The sequence below is a fragment of the Centruroides sculpturatus genome, unplaced genomic scaffold, assembly GCF_000671375.1.
Source record: "Centruroides sculpturatus isolate CEXI.00-Female unplaced genomic scaffold, Cexi_2.0 scaffold726, whole genome shotgun sequence".
NCBI classification, from domain to species: domain Eukaryota; kingdom Metazoa; phylum Arthropoda; class Arachnida; order Scorpiones; family Buthidae; genus Centruroides; species Centruroides sculpturatus.
In genome coordinates this window covers 136,148-163,270 of record NW_019384840.1, presented here as the reverse complement: position 1 = coordinate 163,270, position 27,123 = coordinate 136,148, and the positions used below count along the sequence as shown (strand labels likewise).

General features: G+C 27.3%; 1 protein-coding gene across 1 annotated transcript in view; it reads left to right on the top strand.

Moving 5' to 3' along the window:
* Nucleotides 1-26,253, top strand: part of LOC111630289 (transforming growth factor-beta-induced protein ig-h3-like) — a 32,037-nt gene extending 5,784 nt beyond the window's left edge. Inside the window, exons 2-14 of the mRNA XM_023374376.1 lie at nucleotides 2,904-3,002; nucleotides 5,640-5,704; nucleotides 5,805-5,953; nucleotides 6,891-7,067; nucleotides 7,256-7,556; nucleotides 13,175-13,384; nucleotides 13,465-13,781; nucleotides 22,199-22,295; nucleotides 23,269-23,478; nucleotides 23,559-23,875; nucleotides 25,197-25,333; nucleotides 25,412-25,583; nucleotides 25,716-26,253. Of these exons, the coding sequence (XP_023230144.1) occupies nucleotides 2,974-3,002; nucleotides 5,640-5,704; nucleotides 5,805-5,953; nucleotides 6,891-7,067; nucleotides 7,256-7,556; nucleotides 13,175-13,384; nucleotides 13,465-13,781; nucleotides 22,199-22,295; nucleotides 23,269-23,478; nucleotides 23,559-23,875; nucleotides 25,197-25,333; nucleotides 25,412-25,583; nucleotides 25,716-25,943 (2,409 nt within the window). The 5' untranslated portion in view covers nucleotides 2,904-2,973 and the 3' untranslated portion in view covers nucleotides 25,944-26,253. The remainder of the gene's footprint in view (nucleotides 1-2,903; nucleotides 3,003-5,639; nucleotides 5,705-5,804; nucleotides 5,954-6,890; nucleotides 7,068-7,255; nucleotides 7,557-13,174; nucleotides 13,385-13,464; nucleotides 13,782-22,198; nucleotides 22,296-23,268; nucleotides 23,479-23,558; nucleotides 23,876-25,196; nucleotides 25,334-25,411; nucleotides 25,584-25,715) is intronic.
* The last annotated feature ends 870 nt before the right edge of the window (nucleotides 26,254-27,123 follow it).

Sequence of the window (27,123 nt, the reverse complement as noted above, 5' to 3'; positions counted from 1 at the left end):
TATATGTGCGCTATAATAAGGCAAATTTTTTGAATTTTCTTTTATAACAGCAAAAAAATATCTTTGTAAATTCTGCTTATAATGTAATCAATTAAATCCGGCTCCAAGCAAAGCAGGAATCAATTTATTTCTTAAAAAGGCCTAAGGGTATAATAAAGTGAGAATATGTCCTTACCTTTATAGAAAACTTGGAGTTTATGATGGGTTAAAATAACTTGATTATAAGATGATTTTTACATGTGCATATTAAGATAGTGTTTAATTCATCATTTAAAATAAAAGTTTTACATTTGGTTTTAATGTATGCTATGGACTTATTACTCTTATATTATTCATCAAATATTTTATTATAGGCTAAAACAAGTATTTCTGAAAGTTTAAATTAAGTTTTTGGAAGGTTATGGTATTTAGAATAATATTCACGTTCAACACATACAGGTATTATGATGTCTATAATGATGAATTCTTAGAATAAGAAAGTCTAGATTATTTTTATATTAGATCTTTATATTCATGTCAATAAATTGTAGACATAATTATTAATTTAACGATAAAAATATAGTCTTAAAATCTTGCCTTTGTTACGAAACAAGTCAGAAATTTACCAGTTTATTGCATATAATTACCGATTAGGCAATAAACTGGTAACGATTTAATATATGGTTAACGATTCAATATATTTAACTAGTTATGAAAGAATTATAAGTTTTATGAATTGTTTTTTAGATTAAGAGTTTCGAAATTAATAATTTTAAACTTTATAAATCGCATAGCATAAAATAATATGTTAGTATTATCTTAGATTATATGAAGGCATAAGCCTTTTGAAAACAGAAGAAAACAATAAAGTTTTATAATAAAGCAATTACAGTAAAATTTTATGTTGATATCAAGAAAGTATAACTAAAAGTTTCTTATTGTTATTGTCAAAATAATTGATTTAATAAAAGATTTTGCTAGTGAAAGATAAGTATAAATCTTTCAGGGAAAATAAAAATAATAATAGAGCAGTCCAATAGATATTTATATATGTAGTAGAAATGCGCGCTTATATAAACGATGCGTATGTCGCGGTTCACACGGACACGTTTGTAACGCTATGGAATTTATTTACTAGCTGCAAGGACCCGCTTCGCTGGGTTTTTATTTGTAAGTAATATAGTTTTTTTATATAAAATAAAAGACTGTTTTTCTAAGTAATCTAGAATCTAGCTGTAAGGACCCGCTTCGCTGGGCAAAAAGTAACGATAGTGAAGATTAAGATAATTACATTATAGCTAATCTTACCCGTTTTCACAGAATGCAAGAATTAGGTCCCCCATTTCCAGACTAATTAGAGAATTTTTACGTTTAGTCAANAGCCAAGTTAATATATAATTATGTTATAAAGTATAATTAAATATTATGCGCAATTTGAATATTGTTATAATAAAGTATTTTTATGATATTAATATGTTTTATTCATTTATGAAAATTATGAAATATAATTTAAAATTATAATATCAAAATTTAGTTGAAATATTAGAAAGAATCTCGGTAGCTAACTATTCGTAACAAATTAAAGTGAATGTATTTAAATATAATACTTTTTTCGACATTTTTGTGTTAGTAGTTCGATGCTCTTTTTACATTAATCTGATTCCAAGGTTGAAGCTATTTCAAATGAATGAGAATTGATGTCCTTGAGTTAAGAATCTGGTCCACCTGTCTGACAACAGACGAGTTCACCCACATCGAGCCAATGAGTATAGTAGAGAGCGAAACTTTTATTGGCATTCACTACTTATCACTACACTATAATCTTCATCTTAGGTTCATCTTTAAATAAAATACAGTGGTTATCTCCAACTGTCTTAATCAATTACGTTTAAGTCTTAATCTATCTTTGCTCAGTTTAGGAAGATGCCTTAGTTTTTACATTCACTTGTTAAATATTAAAACTGTAAATATGATAAAACTACAAATAAATTTACGGATTGTATCAAGTTGCTTGAATAAAAACAAGAAAGTTTAACGCTCGCATTAAAAATGAAAATATTCTTAAGTTAACAGAAGTTGAGAAAACAAAGCTGAAAATCCTTAAGTGATTATTATCTTACGTAATTAATTATGTGATGAAAATCTTCTGGAAAAAGGAAAATTAATTATATACTGTAAATTAAAGCAACAGTAACGGCAATTTTTCCACCACATTAATGAGGAAACAATTAGTTTTTCCATAATTTTCTATACGAAAAGACTAATTATATAGAAAATACTACTATCGTTTGACTCGAAACAAACAAAAAAAATTCATTTTTATATTAAATTTTAAATATATGTATATAATTTTGACATCTACAGAAACTTATACATCTCAATCTACTTACATATTAAAAAAAAAGATTTTTAAAAAATATACATATTATACCCGGGCAAAAATGATGTCATTTTTTATGATTCGACTTGACCTATATACCGCTTGTATTTTTTTAAAGTTATGATGCAATAGTTATATAGGAGCAAAAATTAGGTTTATACAACATCTGGATTTAATGAAAATATTTGAAATTTTTTTGTGGTTGATTTAAAGCTTTTTATTCAGTAAAAATTTTTAATCTTACGGATTAAAGACCCCTTCGGATTTTTAATCTTCACAAAATGAAAGCTATTATTTTTAATGATTTATAATCTTTACGGAGATTTAGAGTACATAAATTTTCAGATTAGTTATCGTTAGGTGAAATAAAATTTTATTTTTTATTTGCTTGACGTATGAGAATTTTTTTTATTTAATAAAAATAATACAGGTAATAGTTAAAATTTTATATTAAATATGATTTATGGTGTATAGAAACTGAATATACTAACATTTTATTTTGTTATTTTAATGTCAAATTATGATAATGATCATTTTATTTTAGGCCAAACACATGTGTTGTTGAAGAAATTCCTGGAACAAATAAGAAGTTTTGGACAGAATGTAAATATTGGATGCATCGTGAAGTTTGTGGAACGAAAACGTAATATACATATAAATTTTCAAAATAAAAAAAAGATTATCATCTATTTATTAAATAAATTATTACATAATTTTCTTTTTCAAATGAGATTGAATCGTTGACTTTTTATCTATTTCTTATAATACGAGTATTTAAATAATGTATGTTGAATAAAATTAAAATTCCAACATCAAATCATCAGATTTATTATCATAAACTTCTAGACGGATAAAAATGCTTTTATAAAGTATTAAATCAGTGGAAAGTTGTAATAATAATTTCTTTTTGAAATCATTTCACATTCTTGAAGGGAAACAATGCATTACGGTAGGTCATCGCCCATAGTAAATGTGACTTGAATAAGAATGATCGACTTCGATATTCAACAAGTAGAGGAAAAATCTTATTGATAATTCTTCTCGGCAATTGCTAACCTGTTCATATTTCTAGTGATTTCTCCAGGAAAAGAAACTTACTAGTTGCAGAAGTTGTAACAATCACTCATCTCGACACATTCGAGCAAACGGTTTTCTTAATTTATTTTTCTTCGAGACTAATTTCTACTTCAAGTTTTATTTAACTAATAAATTTCTTAGAATTATTTATTTTGTTAAGTTATCGTTTTGTCATCTTATTTTCTAAATCAAGATAAAAATTCATTTTTAAAGTCGTTATTCTTCTTTATAAAATCTTACATGCTTTATACATTCTTAAAGTTAAAACGGTAGCTAATTTCCATTAACTGATTACGTGATATTTTAGATTAAATATTCATTAAATATTTTTACATAGTTCTTACACGAATTCGATTAAAATTTGATTTAAAAAGTTGATAATTTTTATTTAAAAAATCGTTCTTGATCTTAAGCTTTTGCATTAGTATCATTAGCAAATTAATGCACTTTAAGAGAAAGGTGTCCGATAATATTATCTCGGTAACAACACCCCTCTAAGATGCATTTGCACTATGTCAAGGTCGTTGACATCAGTCTTTATTTCAGCAAGATTGATGTGTTTTGTTTATCACATGCTCATCAGCATACGTCAGATTTAACTTCGTGTTTTTGTTTCCTTTTTGTTTAATTGAGATTATATACACTGAATATTTGAAATTTTTTTCCTATGGAATATAATTTTGAAAATGAGATGCTAAAAGCATTTTACTTGTAAGATGTAAATGGGTTGGTTGTTTTTTTTTTAATTGAAATTTTAGAACTTGGGAATAAAAAAAAGTGATCTATATCTTCAAGAATTTTAACTGTCTGCCTCCTGCAGTGATTTTACCTTGTGAAAAGACAAATATCCTATTTAAGATAAGATTTGACATATTAGAAATTCCTAAGCCATTAGTTTAGCAAGACCACAAGAGAATTGTTTTAAATACAAATTGCTTTTTCTCGGTTGGATTCCAATGTTTAAACTGGCAATCTTCAATGTTTATACTCCTTTTCCTCTGCTTGACGTCGTTACTATCAGTCTTAAATCTCGCAGCAGTCCATCATTGTCTTGATGTCTCATACTGGGTTACTAGGTCTGCAGCATCCTTTTCCATTTAAGGTCAGATGTTGGTAGGCGGAGGAAATCTGAGTTGTTTTATCAATTCACGTGTTACGCATATTGCATTTATTCGTATAACCTCTTTCGAAAATGCATTAAATTCTCAGTAAGATGGAAAACATGTAGGTGTTGGTCCATGCTGTTGTAACTGGGTGGAGCGTTATATTACGATAAAATGGCAGCGAATTTCCATCAGTAAACACCTTACTAAAAATGCTGACAGGCTTTTTAATAAGAAATATTATTTTTTAATTTATAATTTATTTTAAATTTTAAATGAAGGATAAATTAAGAAAACTTTTTCTAACTGCATTTAACTTTATTTAAGTTTATATTTTTAATAAATAATATAGTTTACATCTATGTAAACAGAACATCTATATAATATAGATATTCTGTTTATATAAAGGCGTAATATACACATTACGCCTCATAATAAAAATAAGAAATAATTTAAATAATATAATCAACACCGTGGAAAATAAAAATAAAATTTTATTAACATAATCGTGATATAAACTCTCGTAATTTTCGGTCACATTGTAACTTTACACAATGTTGCTTTCAAATAAAAGAAAACTGTAGTCATGATTTATACTCTGCTGTTCATCTTGAACCATTACGGTTAGTTATTATCGTAGAAAAAAAAAATTTTTTATCAAATATCTTCATATTTGCTTCATGGGAAAGACACCTACATGACCTACCCACACTCAATACTTTTACCTGGTGACATTCAACGGTGGGCGAAAGAAATGACAGATTGTTAGTTGTTATCCTGCAAGGTCAGAATCTAGGCATTCAGCTAAATCTTTTTAATCTCCTTAAAGTTCAGTTCTCTCGCTTTACTTGCTTTTATACCATTGAAATCTGTTTCTGTTGAAATGCTTGACAAATAAAAAATAGCTTTGAATATTTCTCACCGTCACGTTAATGTGTTGAACATTACAACATACTTTACCATCGACGTTCAGGAAATTCATGAATTTATTAAATAAAGCTTTAAAATAAAAATGCAATTGCGAATTAAAAGTAATTGTATTAAAATTCATATTTTTATTTTAAATTTTAATAATATATATACAGATTTATTTGATTTAGAGTGATACGTTACGAATGTTGCGAAGGTTTTCAACAAGTCAGAGGAAAGCCTGGATGCAGCGGAGGTAAATTTCGTTTAAATAAATCTAAATAATATAAGGCTAGAGTATTGTATCGTCGAAAATTAACAGTATACGTATATATTATTATTTCTTCTTTTTATAGTGAAACCTATGCTCAACCTTCTGGAAACAATGGTGGAATTAGGAGCCACTAAATTTGTGGATTATGCTATCCAAGCAGGTTTAGCAGACCGTCTAAGATTGCCCGGAGAGGCAATGACTGTTTTTGTTCCAACGAACCAAGCCTTTAAGGTGGGTGGAGAATAATAAAAATATGTCGGAGATAATACTACTATACTGATAAACATCTCTGTAACGCTACCGTTGATAATCTAGACAGGTGGGACCGTCTCTAGGTTGGGCCAAGAGACTGGAATCATTTGGTAAATAGCATTTTAGTGCAAACATTTCTTTTCGTTATTTATGTCCGTTTCATTGCATAATCTATCAGTTTTATTACTAAATTTAAAAAGTTGTTTATGGGTATTAGGACTAGTTATAACCATTAGAGCTACGAAAACACATTACAGATTTCTTTAGGGGTTTAAATATAACACGTGAATTACGTTTGTGACGAATAAAGTCTATTATGCTAAAACTAGCCGCCCACGGTCATTTTTTGAAGTGATGAGGTCACCTTATGTTAGTGTCAGCAGCTGTTAGCATTCTTTGAAAGTGTGTTTATTGTTAAAGAATATATGACGTCAATGAATTGGGAAAATGTTTTCCGAAGCAGGATCTAGGCCATTCCAATTGTTTCAAGATTGTTTTGACCCATGAGATTTTTAACAAAATCTTTAAAAGATTTGCATAAATAAATCTTGTCTCTAATTTACGATTTATCTACAATACATTCATGTAAATATTTTGGTTTCCTTTATGAAAAGTTTATTATATAAGTCACTAGATAAAGGTAAGTAAATAATCAATTTTTATGCAGTCAATATGTAATATGAAAACTTAATAAACTTTAAGAGAATTTTGTAAATTATGGAGATAAAATATATTAAATAACTTCTCTAAATATTGATCTAAATATAAAAGTATAATAAGAAATTGTGGAAATTAAATTAATTACTTTATGTTCTTATTACACAACGGATTTGAACATCAAGCTATGAATAAACTTTTTTAAAGTATTATTTAAAAAATAGATCATTATTTAATTCTAAAATTGATTTTATTTCAGAGTTTAAATTCTATCCAGAGAGCTGCATTAGAACGTAGTTTGAGAAATCCTAATTCTTCGTATTTACTTTATCATATGGTGGGAAAGAAATTGCTTTCTCGAGATTTTGAAGCGGATCAAGAAATTTCAAGTTTAAACAGAGGAGATATTTTAAGAGTAAATAGGTATTCCAATGGCGTAAGTTATTGATTTTTTTAAATCAAATTTCCTGTAAAATTCAAAATATTTTAATAAGTTTTGTAATCGTTTAAAAAATAAATTAATAAATTAAAAATTTAAGGTTTTAGAATTATTTAGAAATGTTTATTATAGTCGAAAATTTTATAAGCTATTCTTTTCAAATGAAAATTTTATTTTTATTATAGATGATGACGGTGAATTGTAAGCCGGTCATCCGGAAAGATCATCATGCTACAAATGGTATTGTACATGTCATAGACGAAGTATTAATACCACCAGGAAAATACGAAAGATTATCTATACCAGAGTTAATAATAGAAGATGGTAGGTTTAGAGAACTTTCTAGTGCTATGGTTCAATCGGAGCATGTCAATGAATTACGACGAGGAGGGCCATACACTATTTTTGCACCATCCGATGAATCTTTTCAGAAGATCTTACCAAATGAAATGGCGCGAATAAGGAGAGATCCAAAAGCTCTTGCTGGTAAGTTATGCAATTAAATTTACTAATTATTTGTACTTTACATTATAGTAATTGTATAAAATACTTTTATATTCCTTCTAATTTTTCGTAATTATAAGTTATATTAGGCTAATTTATGAAATTTAACATATCTCATTTTGATAATAAAAAAAATACAGTTTTCATAATAAATTTATATGAAATTAAACTAATGCGTTTGAATTTATAAATATAGACGTACAAAATAAAATAAAAATCTTACTGATTAATAAATTCTTTAAAACCTTTTATCTAAATTACTTCATCTGTCATAAATTGAAATTAAATGATGTATTTATCATTAACGTAATTATGTAATGTACATACTTAAAATCTGATCCTTTATCATTAAATGGTCATCAAATTAAGAACTGATTTAAAAGAGAAAGTAAATAATTAAGTTTAATAAATTATATTATGATAAACCTTATAAATCATAATAGAGATACGAAATATTTTTATGAAGGGAGAATTTTCCTATTAACAGATACATCGCTTGACTGTATACATTATACAGTAAAGTGATATATCGCTTTATTGTATGATGTATACAGTCAAGCGATATATTTAAAAAAATATATTATATTATAAATATTTAACAAGTTACGCTTATAAACGAATGACTTATTAAACATAAGGAAAACTAAATCCTTTTATACTGGAAATATTTAATTACTGTTCTTATAGATTTGGTTCTGAATTAAACTAAAAGAAAATTTATGACATTTATATTAATAAAGAATAGTTTAAAATAGATATCGTAATTAAAAATGAGTAGTCTAATAAAGATTTTTGTATTAAGTTACAATAAAATATTAACAAAAATTCTAAAAATTTTATTTAATTAAAAAAGAAATAAAATAATAATAATAATAATTTGATATTTATTAAATATTTTAAATGTTGTTATTATCAATATTGTATATAAAAGTTTGCTAAAATTATTTTAAATATAAATTAATATTAAAATTATGCGACGTGAGATGAATTGTTATCGTTCGAAACACTCTCTTTGGAATGTTTCAAATGTTTTATAAGTTAAAACATTTAATATAAAATTTTTATTTATTAATAATAGTAATTTTTAATAAAGATATTTATATAATTCTGCTAAAATAATGTAAAGTATTATATATTAATAATGTCTTCACCGAGAAGTTAATTTAGAAAACTTTTAAGAAATTTCAAATTTTCATAATTAGTTTTGAATTTTACGTTTTGTTATGCATTTAATTCTAAAAATTTAAGAAATTTATTTATTATTTGCATTATCGGAAAGATTACTTATTTATAAAATTATGTTCATTTTATTTCGATCAACTTTTAAAATAACAAAGTACAGTACAACAGATTTGTTATAGGCCTACCTCTATACATTTTTATACAATCTGTTTTCTATAAATATGTATGAAATATTTTATAGTCTCTAATTATTTTTGTTTTTCTTTCTAATCGTGATTGAAACACGATTAAAACAAGTATCTTGTTCTCATAAAATATTCATCACTTAAAATATATTGGAATTACTTTTCGCAGGTTAGAAGAATGTTTGATTATTTAAATAAAAATTTATAAAAACAATTTAATTTTAAATTACGATGTGAAAAGATAAAGCTAATTCTCACTCAATGATACTTTGGAAAAAAATTATAGATAAAATAATAGTCGACTGTTAACCTAAGTTAAACATTTCATGATCACGAAGCTATAAAAATGATCCATATTAACTGCATTATTAATGCAATAATCTTGATTTAATCCTCCATCTTCAAACATTTCTTTCTCTTTTCTTTTCATATCTTCTGTGCTTAATTTTTGTGAATTGCATAATATTAGACGATAATTCAATTTTAATCTTAAAATAGCATACGTTTATGTAACGAATGTTGTCCTATACATTGTTGATACAGGTCTACATTAATTATATGAACGTATGATATTTTAATTAAAATTGACATTTTTGTCTAATAATATTCAAAGGAGCAATAAATATATTTATATTCGTGCTTTGTTTAATGTAAGATCATTTAGAAAGACTAATATCCAAAATATTTCCATCTTTAATATCCAAAAAAATTTGGAATTTTTATAAATTTATTGTGACAATAAACGATCAGATTATATACATATAATACATTTCATTAAATATAGGCTATACGTTTTTATATTTTTATCATCTTGATAAGTTTTGTAACATTATCTATTTTTGAATGCAAACACAATATATATACAGTATATGAGTGCAAGACGAAAAGGCCCACCAGTGGCCGAGTTGATAAAACCATTGAACACTGGTAGTTGTTGAGGCGATTTCGCGTTTTTCTGGTTTCCTACACGTGTCTAATACTAAACAGGGGCCACTTTTCCATAGAATGTCCTCCCTAGAGGAATCCCTTTGACAGATAGCCCATGTATTGCATTGCTTTATTACATCAATTCTCTCCAAAAATGAGAATATTAATCTACACGTTTTGTCAATAAGATTGATGGGATGTGAACGCTGATATGTAGAAATCTTGACACGCTGATATATAGAAAACTACTTCAATTTTGCTTTTATCTTATCAAAGCATTTTATTAAAAAGAAAAAAAGTAAAAAGGAATCGTTTAATAGAGTAAATTGATTTAATGAACATTATGAAACGCGTGTAAAAACAAAACAGATATTTATCTCAGCTCATGTCTGAAGACTGATTATTTGTTTTGCGTGCATTCATTTTTTCGAAAATATCTTTGTCTATTTAAATTTATTTAATTTAAAATATGTGCTCTCCACTTCAAATTAGTAGTGACTTGCCCCTCTTTCATCATACTCTTTCTTTAGCAATCGAGTCGTGCCGGTCATCTATCTAACTTCTTTCAGGAGAAATTTTTAAATTAAAATAACGTGACTTTCGGTTTGTATCGGAAGTTAGCATATAGTTAATCGGGGCCTCCTGCCCTTAGGCTTTTTATATCTTGTCTCTTGTTTCATCTATCTAAATCCGTTCACTAAATTATGGAAGGATAGACAGACAGCCGGACGGACGACAGTGGGAATTTATACGTCTATAATTTTTTTCAAATTGTAGTCCAATGAGAGAAAAACTTGTTAATAATAAATAAATAAATGACTTTAGTGAAAAGAATTTTAATATAATTAGGTACAGTATTTTTACAGAATTTCATAAGTGTTATAGTATAACTTAAATGTTACAGTATAAGTTATTTTAAGGGTGAAGAAGAAAACATGATTGTATTTTTATTTTTATTTTTTTAACTCACTAAAAAATGAAATTATTATTATTATTAGAATTAGAATTAGAATTATTACTGCGTTGTATTGAATGTTTCAGCAAATGACAGATGAAACCACGAACATTTGAAAACTATACAAAACTCTTCGAAATAATTTCTTAAAATAGAAGTGGTGTTCGGAAGAAAAAATAAAATAAATTATAGGCTAGCTTGTGTCTTTTCAAAGATTAATGTAATTAATATAACTTAAGTCTGGAAAATAACAAGATATTTAAATATTAATTAATTTCCATCTATAAGCATATAATTTAGGAAATGATTATTAAGTTATTTATTTTTCTTATAATAATATTTTCCCAATGAGTGTGGTAATCAAAAGCGCGATTTTTATAATACATAATATAATAAAGTATTTAAATATTGGTTTTAAAAATTCTTTTTGAAATGTTGGGTCATTGAAATAGAAAGATATGGAATTTTTTTTATTCAAACATTATTGTATGTTGAGCCACATGACCGATTAAGAACCATCATAGATAAAGGAAAGGATTTCCGATCGAATTATTACTAATAATACGAAAGTTTGGATCGGGTTTGAATCTGAATTTTTCAATGTTAGAAAAATTTCTTACTTAGGCCGAGGGCCGTGATAAAGAATAAAGAAATGGAATACTAGATTCAGATATTACTTATTTCTATTGTTAACAAATGAATTTGATATTTGTTACAAAAAAGTTACGTAAATGATGGAAATATAAGAAAAATTTTTTTTCTTAAACTATTTCTACATTCTGCAACTTTAGTTTTTATTGAATTTTCTACTTTATTTTTAAATTAGTAGAATTATTTTTTATATCGATTTAAACACATGAAATACCTACAATTTCACTGTTTTAATTTATTACGTTGATATATTTGTCGACATCGATCTATATATACAAGGTGTAACGAAACTCCGTGCCAATATTTTAGGGTGGATTCCAGGGTCAAAATAAACATAAAATCCTCTATAAACATTTTTCAAAATTTGCTTTATTTTCGAGATTTGGCCTGCCAAAAATTGACATTCCCCGCTAAAGTACAAACTTTTTAAAATAATTTTGTAATTTTTTTTATACCTCTGTCATCGAATTGAGGTAAGCAAATGTTGCCCAAAAAGGCCCTACTGTAATAAATATAAAACAATGCCTTTATCTATACATTTTTCAGTATTTATTCACTTTAAAATTAAAAAAATTAGTTAAAAAGCAAGAATTTTTCAATGTAAATTTACTTTGAATAACGTTTATTTAGAAAATTGAACAGAATAATTTACTGAAACTACTCAAAATGCCCTCCGCGGACTCCGATACACAACTGAATTCTCGTCAGGTCAGACCTCGAAAACGAAGTGAATTTGAAAAGAAAACGTTTATAGAGTATTTTAAGCTTATTTTTGACCCTCGAATCTATTCCTAAAATATTGGAACGGAGTTTTGTTACATCCTGTATATTGGGGAGGAATCTGGCCAAAGACAATGAATAAAGAAAAATTTCTCCTTGTCGGACTTTAAATTGATAAACCTGTAAAATATAAGATTGTGTACAGTATACTCGTTTCTACTCCTAATTTTTGTAGTACGGGTAAAAAATATGTTATAAAATAAAAGCACGTATATATCTTGGAAGGGGAGACAATTTGCCAGTACAAAAATATTGAAGGGTATGATTCAATAAAACCAAGAATGTAAATCCATAAGGGACCTCTCTGTCCCTTATGGATTTACATTCTTGGTTTTATTGAAGAAATCGAATTAAACATTTTGTAGGTCTATATTAAAGTAGAGCCAATTATATATTTTAAAGCATATTAAATTAATAAAGAGTTAATTTTAAAATATTTTTAAAGTATGCAAACACTGAAAATAGTTGAAGAATCTGAAGATTTCCGATAGAGATATTGGATACATGACAATTACGAAATAAATGGGCTCTTTGTTAAGTCTATAACAAGAATAATAATAATGAAATTAAATAACAGTTCTGCAATATACAAATTAAATTTTATTAAAATCTATAATAAACATTCTAGATACTGTAAAAATAATAAGTTGTATATAATTAAATATTATAAATAATTATAAAGAAATATTTATTAACCAGGTCATTTCTAGAATATTAAGCATACGTTCACTTATATAATATAGACCTACTTGTAGTTTAATAGGTGGGAATCAATAATTTAAATTAATGATTGTTACTACTATTATATGCTATATATAATAGTAATAAGTATAAGGTTTTCTTGTATACATTTTCTATATTTATAATTATTTAATATAGTCTTTTAATTCGATTTTTTAATAATAAATTCTGTTTTTAAGCTCTCTTACAAAATCACGTGGTTCCTACTGTCATCTGTTTGCCAGCTCTTACCGATAAACATAAAATGAAAACCTTGGGTGGTCAAGACATAACTTTTGAATGCAATAAAACAGGAACATATGTCAACGGTGCAAAACTTACTTCAGAAACTATGTTAAGTTCTAATGGTGTCATCAATATAATTTCTGACGTTTTAATACCGGATAGAGGTAGGATCATTTTTGTTCGTTTATAATTGGATCAATAATTAATTTACTTCATTAATTTAACATTATTTTTTGTTTATTAGTTCGGAGTGTTTTAGAACTAATAGAAAAGAAGGAATATAATTTAACGGCATTCTCTTCACTAGTTCGTTCTGCAAATTTGCATAATTTGCTAGATCATCCAAATGTTACATTAACCGTTTTTGCACCGACTGACGAAGCATTTGAACAGTTATCTCAGCACGAATTGGAAGAATATACTTCGACTACAGAGAAGTCTAGACATCTTCTCAATCATCATATCATACACGGGAGATATACGACAGATATCATGTCAGACAATCAAATAGTTGAGACATATGAAAGCCGATCTGAATTGAGGCTTAAAGTTTACAGAAAAGTAAGTAGATTATATAGAATACATTAGTTTATCACGTCTCATAAATTCTTTAAGAGTGACAGATTTAAATTCAAGTCAGTTTTATATGTACGATACTTATAAACTGATCATATTATATTTAATAATAAGTGTAGGAATGTTTATTAAAGAATTTTAAATAAAAATAATGTTACGCATTTTGAACATCCCTTAAACACTTTACAATAATTTTAGTTATTTTTAATAAAGCAAAAACATTATTTCCATCACTTTATTTATTTGTGAAAACAGTTTGAAGTTATAAATTGCGATGAATAATTTGTTTTCGTATAGAAAAACCTATCTTAAATAATTCTATTCAGTTTAGTCGAGTATTCGAATTTACTTTTTAATAATTACCTTTGAGTGTTTTCGCTGTACGGGTACTAAAAGGGTCTTTTCTATTGACATTGTGGATTCTGCAAACTTACAATGGAAACAACCGAGTGATGAGTCCGATATATTTGGGTCACGAAAATTTCTTAGCCAACCGGAAGCTCATATCTTACCCACTTTCGATAATACCGAAGTTATATCCAGTAGCAACGAAAGGCTTACGTTGCATATTCAAAGTCATACCACGCGTAAATTTACTGGACGTTGATGTCTTAGGCGCTTACATGCGGTATGATATTAGTTTATGCAACATTACCTTCTGGATACCGAATTTTCGGTATTATCGAAGGTAGTTAAGACTCTGGCCCAGGACTTCAATCCGGGTCCTCCGGAGCAGCAGGTTGGTACCATTGCCGCCTCTTCTATCCTCTCGTAAATGATTTAAGCATTTAAATAATAAAGAAACGGTATTGGAAGAGACGTAAAATATTATTAAANTAGTTTTGGCGGAAAAGTGAAATATAGGGACATACATGTCCATTTATATATATATATATAGATTTATTTTAATAAAATAACGGGTTTCATGCAATTCTGAACGCAAATGTAGAAAACTGGGCGTATCAGAATATAATGTCGAATAATGAAATATGAAATGAATATTGAAAATAATACAGCAGCACGTACTGTACAGTACATGTCGCGAATAGTTTGAGTCATATCATAAATCAGCGAATTGAGAAAATGGCTTTTACACAACTGGTTGCTAAATTGGTCTCATTATCTGCAAATATTATCTTAAAGGGGTCGTTTTATATATCGTGAGTATGTGTTCTTTAAATTTTTAAATCAGTGCACTAACTCATATGACTGCATATAAACTCCATTCTATTGTTAGAAAGTAAAGCTTAAGTAACCTGTAGCATAAGTAACACGTAGCAAGGAGTGTCCACAATATTATATTTTGCTTCACTATTTTTCTATGGTGACTGTTTGGATCTCTTGGAGAACGATCTATCATGCTTGCTAATTGCTACCAAATTTTATCAATTTGTTAGAAGTTACGACATCTACATGATCACACATCTTTTAACTTGGCAGATTAATTTGCTGTTAGGCTTGCTTGGACTACACATAAGAAACTCACTGGATAAATCATGGTTAGTCATTTGATTAACTTTTCTTAGATTTCTTTTTGTAGGCTTATGTCAAACTGAAGATGTATGCATCCGAATGTTTGAATGAAATGACATTGCTCCGATGCTTTTGACGCATATGTGCATGCGTCAAAAGCATCCGTTCAACATCTGTTAGAACATCTGTGCTCTGTCGAGCAGATTTCCATATCCGGCAATATGGCTTCTTATTTTTTGAACATCTTTTATGACTTCTGACATCACGTATAGTTAAAATCCATTAACAGTTGTACTAGCTCAAGCAAACTTTTGTCACTCTTCACCTTTATTTGTTTCCCACTTATTAAAAATATTATTTTGTCTAGAATATGATTTATTCGTTCTCACAATGATTTTGATATTTTGCCGCATCCATCATTATCAATCTTTTATATATTGGCTATTGATCTGTCAATCACATATTCCGGAAATACAGTCGGGAAATTTAAGAAGTGTAAGAAGCAATATATTACTGTTAGTTTTTTTAACTTAAATAAACTTTCATCTTATTTCTACTCAAGGAATCGTCTTTTTTTGTTTTGTGTATCCATTATAAAATGCTTTATGTATTATTATTCGTGTCTTTGATAAATTGATAATTTATTACTAACAACTTCAATCATGTATTCATAATAATTCATATAAAAACGCATTAAGAACAGGTAACTGCTCATTCATAATACTTTTTACAGAACTATTTAATCTGATGAATATGACTTGTAACTAGAATAAAAATTAGAAAAGTGTTATAAAATCATATTGACTTGTTTTATAAATATGCAGAACAAGTTTATACAGTATAAGGTATTCTGCTAAGATTAGAATTAATTAAAAAATTGCAATAATTTAAGTGATAAAAATTATATAAAATATGAAACAATAATATAAAGGCATTTGCAATGTCAAATAGAAACAAAATATTCTGAAGGATCTTTAGTAAAATGGCGACAGAAGTAGAATAGTAAAATTCTTCTTGAAGGAAAAACATTAAAAAATATTTATTTCAGCAATAAGAAATAAGTGAAAGTGTTATTTATTTATTCACAGAAGTTCGAAATTGAATCTTTAAGGCATTATTAATTAACAGAAACGATACAATGAATAATATTTTTGAAACTTAAAAGTTTTCAGGCGAATTTTCATTTTCACTTTGAAATTTTTAGTTTTCAAAAATATTAAAGGCATTTTCTTCGAATAAATTTATGTATAAGGTAGGATCAAGTAATTTCAATTTCCTTCTTTCATTTACATATTTATTAAAGTTAAAGATGGGTGAATATTGCTTTTCTCGAATTCGAATATTCGAATGCCTCGAATACTTAGTGAACTTAAATCAAACTGTCAACGAAATATTATTACTTATATGTTATTACTTATCGAAATATTATTACTTAACTTATTCAGTTGATAGTTTGATTAAATATTTATTGTTTAACTTGTTTTATTTATTTCTATATATTTATAAATGAATAAACATTAATAATTAATTGATAAACTCGCTACAAGGAAACACAGTTTGATGGTATAACGCCGTCGTAATAAAGAGGGTTCGAAATCCAGCACTAATTAAATACTCGGAAATTATCAAAATACATAATAGAAGCATCGTAGAGAACTGTATAAATCATAAAGACTCAGAAAACTTATCTAAGGCGTGGCGGTTTCTATGTAAACAATTGGCCAACCTAATAAAGCCTCAGTTTAATGGCTTTGAGAAACATCATTACGAACCATGACGCATTGGAAGGCTAACTACAATTTTTAATTTCGAATCGATCGATCGTTCTAGAACTACAACGCTAACGGATTTTAGAAATTGAAGATGGCAATTTAAAATAATCGAAAATATTTGTTTTCTGACAAATTAAATGATGGATTAGTATAAAGGATGCTGTTTCTTGGTTCATTAATAAAGTAGAACAAAAGGTGAAAAGAAAAACAGTTTACTAATGAAACTTCAAACTTTTTGTTTTGACTTTGACTTTTTACAGTGCCTACGTTTTAAGTACTACTGTATAACCTTAACTACAATAGATTAATCAGTAATTGTACTCATTTCAAAGTACTGCAGACTTTCATTTACGAAAAGAAGCATTCGAACTTTTTTACGATGTAGTCTACTTCTTTTCTTGTCGAAAATTAAACCAGAAGTACTATCTGTACAGTATTGTGCTGTACAGTACATAAGGCGTGATATTGGAGATATTCGTAGTATTTAAATTTATTTTTTCAACTTTATATTCGAGTATTCGCGGGTGGTATCTGCCATCTGTACTTTGTAGTATTCGAGAATTCGCAAATAATTTTCCTGAAACCGCTACACTAATTTTTTTATTGGTTAATCAATAGTATTATTATTATTTTACTTTAAAAATTTTAAACATGAATGAAAGTTATATAAGTTTCAGTTTTTACAATTTCTAGAAAATAATATATTATGCTGTAAGGAAATGTTTCTCGAAATATAAATAAAAGATCAAATTTCATATTAATGAAACAACTGAAAAAGTAGTAATCACTAAAACAAATTAGCAATTGATTCACGATAGATCTTGGTAAGATAACAGCAAATATCTTCGGTTAATTCGCTGACAGCGAAACTAATGTTCGCAATATGTTTGACTCTAATGATTGCTGCTGCTATTGATCTTTTTACAATAATGAATAGTTTGCTTAGAAATCGAACTGAAAACTGCTTATATAAAACCTACTAGGGACTCCACCCTTGATTGCCTTCGGCGGTCCAACTCCAGAGTTTCGTGATGTTCTCCGCGTTTTCGGAACTTAATACTATTACTTTTATACATTATTTACTTAGTTAATGTATATATTAAAATGTAAATAAAAAAGAATTGATTTTAAAAAGAATAAACACTGATTTTTGAAATAATGCGAAACAAAACAATAACAAACTTCCTCGAAAATAACTAGGAGATGGCGCTTAAAATCAACTGTTTTAAGAAATTTTCCTCTACGGACATTAAAAATTAATCTTTATAGATTTTTAGCGTATATTAATTTACTTTTTGAAATTTGGAGTTTTTCTGATAACATAATTGATGTCCTTTCGATTGAACTATTCCAATTTTCTGTAAGAAGTCTGCTTCCTCTCAAATATTTCATGTCAAATAGGCAATAAAGTTAATGTAGCTTTAATATATTATACATAATTCTAATACTCGCTTATGCTATTTGGTTTAAAAGATCGCTTCCAACAGAATAAATAAATAAATAATACGAGAAAGTATTGTGATTACATGTATAAAATTTTAATCTATGATTATGTACAGTACGTTGTTTGACTTCGGGAATGAAGATATACTATAAACTGTAAAAGTACACTGTAAAAACAATTTGGAAAATTTCGAATTGTCTTATAGCTGTGTTCTCTGTATATAGTACATAGCTTCCTGACGATTGTCTTTTTCTAGCAGAAGCATTTAGATGTCGGGACTAGATTTATGCGTTGTTTAAGAATTGTAAGTGAATATCTAAACTTTACATACAACTAACATTGATGTCGTTCACAAACGAGATAGAATCAAAATTGAACTGACCTTTTGACATAGATTTTGTTATAAAACTCTTACACTACATCTTCAAAGAAAGTTTTTGTAACTACTTTGTCAAAGCAGTGATATGGACACAGGCAAAAATAGTCTTACAAGTTAGAAGCTATTCTTTTTCTTTTTTTTGTAATAATTTTATGGGATTTCATCTCTATTGCTTTCATATCTGCTGCTAATAAGTCTGACATCTGCCTGAATCTCTACGAAGAAAGCATCCCGATTTACGAAAGGAATGGAATTGACTCTTTACAATGACAACGTTTCTGAGAATCGATCTTAAGTAGTCAACAAATACCTGACTACGTGAGTGCTTCAGACCTTACTTCCCTTATCTTACTCTTACAACCTTTTATCCGTTGCCTGAAATGAAAAAGAAGTTGAAGGGTCGCAGCAGCAGAAATAGTGTTAGCATATATTTCTTTTGTATTCATATTTATAAACATGTATTCACATTAGAAAAAAAAAACAAAAAGTATCGTAATATGATTTATAATACTCTATATCTTATTTTGTTGACTATATGGGTACACAGAAGGTGTTAGTCTGCTGCCATACAGGATCCCGATTCATGAGAATGATGCCCGATATCATGAGTATCATGTGATCGGGCATTATTCTCCCTCATGCATGTTGATCGACTGCTCGTAATGGGTGTAACTGTGGCGGACTATATAGCTAACAGTAATCTGATATCTCGGGTTAATCAATCAACGTATCTCTTATTTCGATTATTACTTCTTTTTTTAGAAAACTTTTAAAGACATTTCTTAAAAAATTTTCTGAATTTTATGAATCATTGCTATTATCATTGAAAAGTATAATGTATTCAAATTTGAAAACTAAAATTTTAAAATATCCACATTTAATGTGTAATACTGCTGTATAATTGCAACTTGTACCATAATCATCTAAATTTTATTACTTTCGGATAGAAATTTACGTATAAAACAATAATAATAACAGAAATGTAGAGATAGATTTTATTATCTATTTAATAGATTAAAATAAATAAATATTATAGTATAGACTATTATTTCATTATTCCAAATAACTAATAATTATTCATGACTAAGAAAACATTATTAAAATTGTCAATAGCTTTTAATGTGCTAAATTTTATTTGGTTAATAAATTATTATTATTGTGTTGCAATTTCGGACCTATACATTTTCACTGTCGTCCGTTATGTTTTTTTTTTAATCTCCAGAACAGAGTCAGATAGGTGAAGCTTATGGAAAGCTTAGGGGTCGGAGGTCCGATTAACAATATACAAATATACAATATTACGTGTTTTTTACAAAAAAAGATGATAAAAATTGCAGCCTGGAATATACATTCGATTTTTATTATTGTTTTTAAATTGAATAACTCAGTAATTTAACAACTGACTGACTGAAGAAACTACAATTTTTTTTATAGATTTATTCATTATTATAGTAAAATTTTATCAATAAAAGTAATAATAATAACAACGAGCAAATATTTATTGTGACATCGTTACAATGCCGGGCTGCATTTTTTTAATCATATTTTAAAATTTATTTAATTTAAAATATGTGCTCTCCACTTCAAATTAGTAGTGACTTGCCCCTCTTTCATCATACTCTTTCTTTAGCAATCGAGTCGTGCCGGTCATCTATCTAACTTCTTTCAGGAGAAATTTTTAAATTAAAATAACGTGACTTTCGGTTTGTATCGGAAGTTAGCATATAGTTAATCGGGGCCTCCTGCCCTTAGGCTTTTTATATCTTGTCTCTTGTTTCATCTATCTAAATCCGTTCACTAAATTATGGAAGGATAGACAGACAGCCGGACGGACGACAGTGGGAATTTATACGTCTATAATTTTTTTCAAATTGTAGTCCAATGAGAGAAAAACTTGTTAATAATAAATAAATAAATGACTTTAGTGAAAAGAATTTTAATATAATTAGGTACAGTATTTTTACAGAATTTCATAAGTGTTATAGTATAACTTAAATGTTACAGTATAAGTTATTTTAAGGGTGAAGAAGAAAACATGATTGTATTTTTATTTTTATTTTTTTAACTCACTAAAAAATGAAATTATTATTATTATTAGAATTAGAATTAGAATTATTACTGCGTTGTATTGAATGTTTCAGCAAATGACAGATGAAACCACGAACATTTGAACTATACAAAACTCTTCGAAATAATTTCTTAAAATAGAAGTGGTGTTCGGAAGAAAAAATAAAATAAATTATAGGCTAGCGTGTGTCTTTTCAAAGATTAATGTAATTAATATAACTTAAGTCTGGAAAATAACAAGATATTTAAATATTAATTAATTTCCATCTATAAGCATATAATTTAGGAAATGATTATTAAGTTATTTATTTTTCTTATAATAATATTTTCCCAATGAGTGTGGTAATCAAAAGCGCGATTTTTATAATACATAATATAATAAAGTATTTAAATATTGGTTTTAAAAATTCTTTTTGAAATGTTGGGTCATTGAAATAGAAAGATATGGAATTTTTTTTATTCAAACATTATTGTATGTTGAGCCACATGACCGATTAAGAACCATCATAGATAAAGGAAAGGATTTCCGATCGAATTATTACTAATAATACGAAAGTTTGGATCGGGTTTGAATCTGAATTTTTCAATGTTAGAAAAATTTCTTACTTAGGCCGAGGGCCGTGATAAAGAATAAAGAAATGGAATACTAGATTCAGATATTACTTATTTCTATTGTTAACAAATGAATTTGATATTTGTTACAAAAAAGTTACGTAAATGATGGAAATATAAGAAAAATTTTTTTTCTTAAACTATTTCTACATTCTGCAACTTTAGTTTTTATTGAATTTTCTACTTTATTTTTAAATTAGTAGAATTATTTTTTATATCGATTTAAACACATGAAATACCTACAATTTCACTGTTTTAATTTATTACGTTGATATATTTGTCGACATCGATCTATATATACAAGGTGTAACGAAACTCCGTGCCAATATTTTAGGGTGGATTCCAGGGTCAAAATAAACATAAAATCCTCTATAAACATTTTTCAAAATTTGCTTTATTTTCGAGATTTGGCCTGCCAAAAATTGACATTCCCCGCTAAAGTACAAACTTTTTAAAATAATTTTGTAATTTTTTTTATACCTCTGTCATCGAATTGAGGTAAGCAAATGTTGCCCAAAAAGGCCCTACTGTAATAAATATAAAACAATGCCTTTATCTATACATTTTTCAGTATTTATTCACTTTAAAATTAAAAAAATTAGTTAAAAAGCAAGAATTTTTCAATGTAAATTTACTTTGAATAACGTTTATTTAGAAAATTGAACAGAATAATTTACTGAAACTACTGAAAATGCCCTCCGCGGACTCCGATACACAACTGAATTCTCGTCAGGTCAGACCTCGAAAACGAAGTGAATTTGAAAAGAAAACGTTTATAGAGTATTTTAAGCTTATTTTTGACCCTCGAATCTATTCCTAAAATATTGGAACGGAGTTTTGTTACATCCTGTATATTGGGGAGGAATCTGGCCAAAGACAATGAATAAAGAAAAATTTCTCCTTGTCGGACTTTAAATTGATAAACCTGTAAAATATAAGATTGTGTACAGTATACTCGTTTCTACTCCTAATTTTTGTAGTACGGGTAAAAAATATGTTATAAAATAAAAGCACGTATATATCTTGGAAGGGGAGACAATTTGCCAGTACAAAAATATTGAAGGGTATGATTCAATAAAACCAAGAATGTAAATCCATAAGGGACCTCTCTGTCCCTTATGGATTTACATTCTTGGTTTTATTGAAGAAATCGAATTAAACATTTTGTAGGTCTATATTAAAGTAGAGCCAATTATATATTTTAAAGCATATTAAATTAATAAAGAGTTAATTTTAAAATATTTTTAAAGTATGCAAACACTGAAAATAGTTGAAGAATCTGAAGATTTCCGATAGAGATATTGGATACACGACAATTACGAAATAAATGGGCTCTTTGTTAAGTCTATAACAAGAATAATAATAATGAAATTAAATAACAGTTCTGCAATATACAAATTAAATTTTATTAAAATCTATAATAAACATTCTAGATACTGTAAAAATAATAAGTTGTATATAATTAAATATTATAAATAATTATAAAGAAATATTTATTAACCAGGTCATTTCTAGAATATTAAGCATACGTTCACTTATATAATATAGACCTACTTGTAGTTTAATAGGTGGGAATCAATAATTTAAATTAATGATTGTTACTACTATTATATGCTATATATAATAGTAATAAGTATAAGGTTTTCTTGTATACATTTTCTATATTTATAATTATTTAATATAGTCTTTTAATTCGATTTTTTAATAATAAATTCTGTTTTTAAGCTCTCTTACAAAATCACGTGGTTCCTACTGTCATCTGTTTGCCAGCTCTTACCGATAAACATAAAATGAAAACCTTGGGTGGTCAAGACATAACTTTTGAATGCAATAAAACAGGAACATATGTCAACGGTGCAAAACTTACTTCAGAAACTATGTTAAGTTCTAATGGTGTCATCAATATAATTTCTGACGTTTTAATACCGGATAGAGGTAGGATCATTTTTGTTCGTTTATAATTGGATCAATAATTAATTTACTTCATTAATTTAACATTATTTTTTGTTTATTAGTTCGGAGTGTTTTAGAACTAATAGAAAAGAAGGAATATAATTTAACGGCATTCTCTTCACTAGTTCGTTCTGCAAATTTGCATAATTTGCTAGATCATCCAAATGTTACATTAACCGTTTTTGCACCGACTGACGAAGCATTTGAACAGTTATCTCAGCACGAATTGGAAGAATATACTTCGACTACAGAGAAGTCTAGACATCTTCTCAATCATCATATCATACACGGGAGATATACGACAGATATCATGTCAGACAATCAAATAGTTGAGACATATGAAAGCCGATCTGAATTGAGGCTTAAAGTTTACAGAAAAGTAAGTAGATTATATAGAATACATTAGTTTATCACGTCTCATAAATTCTTTAAGAGTGACAGATTTAAATTCAAGTCAGTTTTATATGTACGATACTTATAAACTGATCATATTATATTTAATAATAAGTGTAGGAATGTTTATTAAAGAATTTTAAATAAAAATAATGTTACGCATTTTGAACATCCCTTAAACACTTTACAATAATTTTAGTTATTTTTAATAAAGCAAAAACATTATTTCCATCACTTTATTTATTTGTGAAAACAGTTTGAAGTTATAAATTGCGATGAATAATTTGTTTTCGTATAGAAAAACCTATCTTAAATAATTCTATTCAGTTTAGTCGAGTATTCGAATTTACTTTTTAATAATTACCTTTGAGTGTTTTCGCTGTACGGGTACTAAAAGGGTCTTTTCTATTGACATTGTGGATTCTGCAAACTTACAATGGAAACAACCGAGTGATGAGTCCGATATATTTGGGTCACGAAAATTTCTTAGCCAACCGGAAGCTCATATCTTACCCACTTTCGATAATACCGAAGTTATATCCAGTAGCAACGAAAGGCTTACGTTGCATATTCAAAGTCATACCACGCGTAAATTTACTGGACGTTGATGTCTTAGGCGCTTACATGCGGTATGATATTAGTTTATGCAACATTACCTTCTGGATACCGAATTTTCGGTATTATCGAAGGTAGTTAAGACTCTGGCCCAGGACTTCAATCCGGGTCCTCCGGAGCAGCAGGTTGGTACCATTGCCGCCTCTTCTATCCTCTCGTAAATGATTTAAGCATTTAAATAATAAAGAAACGGTATTGGAAGAGACGTAAAATATTATTAAAATTGCGTTTTTTTTTTTTTTGCAAAAACTTTCTGTTTCAATTTTAAAAATTTTCTTTACATTTTTCCTAATTACACATCTGAATATTCTGAATATTTATTAAATAAAGTAATAATGGTTCCTTAAATTATTTTTTATAATTTGCTTGTTGTCTATTATGTAATATTATACATATTACGGCATTAAAACATCCATATATTAGACTTATTACAACAGCACAAGATACGGATCAAAAGGAGAGAACTTTTCCTTTTGATCCCTACGCCTCTTCGTATAATATTCTTTAAATTAAATTTATATCTCAGTTAAGTTAACTAATGACTAAGATTAATCTTATAATGGCAGTTCTAATTTCAATTTTTTAAATTTTTGTTAAAGAGGCACTTAGTTTTAATAAAACCGTATTATACTATATTGTAATTACGTTGTACAGAATTATTTACATATTAATAACTTTTCCCTGTATTTCAGGCTGTAGGAGTTGAAACGGCTATTGTAAAAAAATCAAATATTGAAGGACAGAACGGCGTATTGCATATCATTGATAGAGTGCTTACACCTCCAAAGTTAAATATCATTGAAATGTTAGATAATAATAAAGAATTCAGGTAACTATTTTTTAATTGTAGAAATTTAAATATTTTATTTTTATTTTGAGAAATCTAACGTCTGTTATTTGAAATTAGTATGTTTTCTGAGGCTGTTCGAAGAGTCAGAGAAACCGAACCTTACTTTCTAGAGAGGAATGGAAATCCTTACTCAACATTCACAATATTTGCTCCAACTGATGAGGCTTTTAAAGAGTTGGGCAGCCGGAAATTGGAATCTATAATGGGAAGCAATAAAAAATTAAAAAAGGTAAAAACGTAATTAAAAAAAATATTTTATTTTTTACTTTGTTTAGCATAATACAAAAATGTAGTATGATACTTTACGAAACTAACAAGAATTTTATTATAATCATAAATCCCACAATAAATATTTTTATAGGTGATTATGAATCATGTTGTGGATAATATGATGTCGTCAGGTTCTTTCAGCACGTCTAAAGTTTATTACAATGTTCGCACAGAATATCAGACTGTGAATGTTCATAAAAAGAAAGGGCATTTGATGGTAAACGGTGCACACGTTATTAAATCCGATATGTTGACAAAGGATGGCATTGTTCATTGTATAGATCAAGTGCTTATGCCGGAAGACAGGAGAAGATCGTGAGCAATTACTGCATCCCTTCCGATAAGGAGCAAAATCACATATTTATACTTTATATATTTGTTACTTCTAAAGTTCGACGTTATATTTTGTTGTTTTATTTTTATTTTTTTCAAAGTGGTGATTATTGTGCATTATCATTGTCATTATTATTTTTCATTTAATGTTACTAAATTTGCCAAAATCGTAAAATGGGTGCTATTATTTAAATGCTATATAAGTATATAATGCTTATTACAGATATATCGATGCATTATTTAATGTATTAGCACAAAAATTTTAAATGTGCATGAGCAATTATAAATTTTAACTTAAAAAAATTGTGAAAAATGTATAAATATAAACTATTTTTTTTATATTTATATAAGATAAAAATGTGGATCAATTATATAAAGATTTATAAAATTATTTATATGCTATGAATAAAATAATAATTTGTTTTTTATTCTATACGAACACATCATGTATAATATTTATGTTGATTCACGAATTTTTCTGTTTTTTTTTTCATAAATTAATGACAAAATACATTTCCAAATCGTGTAATGTTCCTCTACAATTTTCTTATTCGTATTGATTGTATAGTCTATCATCAAATTTTAATGTTTAATATGTGAATTGTTTATTATAAGATTAGCTATTTTTCTAGGGTTTAAATTATCCAATAAAATTGGAAAATTTATATTTATTCTTTGATAATTTAACAAAATAAAATATTATTTTTTAAAAACCATCGTTAAGTTTATTTTTTGCTGTAATTTAGTAAAAAGCACAATAATAAATGTCACATAGGATCGACTCAAATTGATCACTTAATATGATGCATACATAATCGTTTACAGTAAAGTTATTTGTTGTAGCTAATTAATTAAAAAGGAACGAAGCCATTAAAGGAAGGGCACACCCAGTGAGAGTTAATTAGCATTCTATCTATTTATCTACACAAATAACCAAGATTTTCCTCTAACAATTGAGTTTAGAATCAGCTGACTTGTTTATTTTTTTTCTAGAATAAATGAGTAAGGAGAAGAAAAAGGGATAGTGAAATAATTAGTAATCCAATTACGCTGCTGACAAGTCATATTAGTGAGTCGTTTGGACAAGTTGGACCCTCCTAACAGCGATATCGGTCTGTGTTGGATTGATTGATATTAGTTGATGACTATCGGGATAGAGGGTTGGG